The sequence below is a fragment of the Poecilia reticulata genome, linkage group LG2, assembly GCF_000633615.1.
Source record: "Poecilia reticulata strain Guanapo linkage group LG2, Guppy_female_1.0+MT, whole genome shotgun sequence".
Classification (NCBI taxonomy): Eukaryota; Metazoa; Chordata; class Actinopteri; order Cyprinodontiformes; family Poeciliidae; genus Poecilia; species Poecilia reticulata.
The window spans coordinates 43994801-43995785 of NC_024332.1; the positions used below are offsets into that span (position 1 = coordinate 43994801).

General features: G+C 40.5%; 1 protein-coding gene across 1 annotated transcript in view; it reads right to left on the minus strand.

The window, feature by feature from the left end:
* The window catches only part of LOC103461922 (cryptochrome-1-like), a 40492-nt gene that overhangs the window by 27006 nt on the left and 12501 nt on the right, over nucleotides 1-985 (minus strand). Inside the window, exon 3 of the mRNA XM_017309448.1 lies at nucleotides 314-513. Within this exon, the coding sequence (XP_017164937.1) occupies nucleotides 314-513 (200 nt within the window). The remainder of the gene's footprint in view (nucleotides 1-313; nucleotides 514-985) is intronic.

The following is a 985-nucleotide window of genomic DNA, read 5'->3' on the forward strand; positions in this document are numbered from 1 at the left end:
GTTCAAACTTTATGGAAAAAAATCATCAAATTAGGTAGAAAAAAAAATTCTGATAGTACAACAAAATTGTGTTAAAAGAAAGAAATGAGGTTTGCAAGTTCTTTCGGGCTCAGGTGAAAAAATAGAAACATGCTGTTGATTCTCAGCAGTAACAACCAGATTTGGGTCACTGTCTCTTTAAARCTGCTTTCCGTTTCAAGCWAAATTTCATCAGTAAAGGCAGATTTGGGTTTCCTGAAAYATTTCTCGGTAGAAGTCAGTAAATAAATGTGATTCCTTTGATGGAATTAAAAATGAATGAGGAGAATGAAACCGTTGGTTTCCTCACCCAGCTCCTCCAGCGACGGGACWCCGTACTTTTCGCCGTGGTCCTCAGCGACGGGCGTGACGCAGCCGCCCATCAGCGCGTCCGACAGCGTCTCCACCGGCATCTCGGGCGGGTCCAGCCGGCTTATCAGCGTCTGGAAACGCTTGTAGGTGAGAGGAGGCTGACCGCCGTTCAGCTCGATGATCCTTCAGACGTAGAAACGAAGAAAAACAAGGATGAACTGATTTAGAGCCAGTTATGGCACAGGAGTTATAAAACCTGCTTTAAAAAGTTCTGCTCACATATTCGACTTTATTTATTCAAAAATACAGTCATTTTACCGCTTTTAAAAAACTAAAATAAACGTTTTTTTATCCATTAAGCAAAAGAAATCACAGGAACGTGTTCCCCGACTCCTCACTGTCAGCTGGGAGATTTCTGTTCAGAACGTTTCAACTTGTTCCATAGCATCAACATCTAGGATTTGACTAGGCCAAGGATCTTCTGTTTTTATTTGGCTCTTGTTGGATTTTTTTCAGGATGTTTTAGATTTTTTTCATGTTGCAGAACAAAGATCCGGTTCAAACTAAGTTTATTTAAGAGATTATTTCACACAAACCGATTCATGGGTGTCCGTAGAATGGCTCATTTCAAAATCTAAGAAAATTTGGGCTTTTC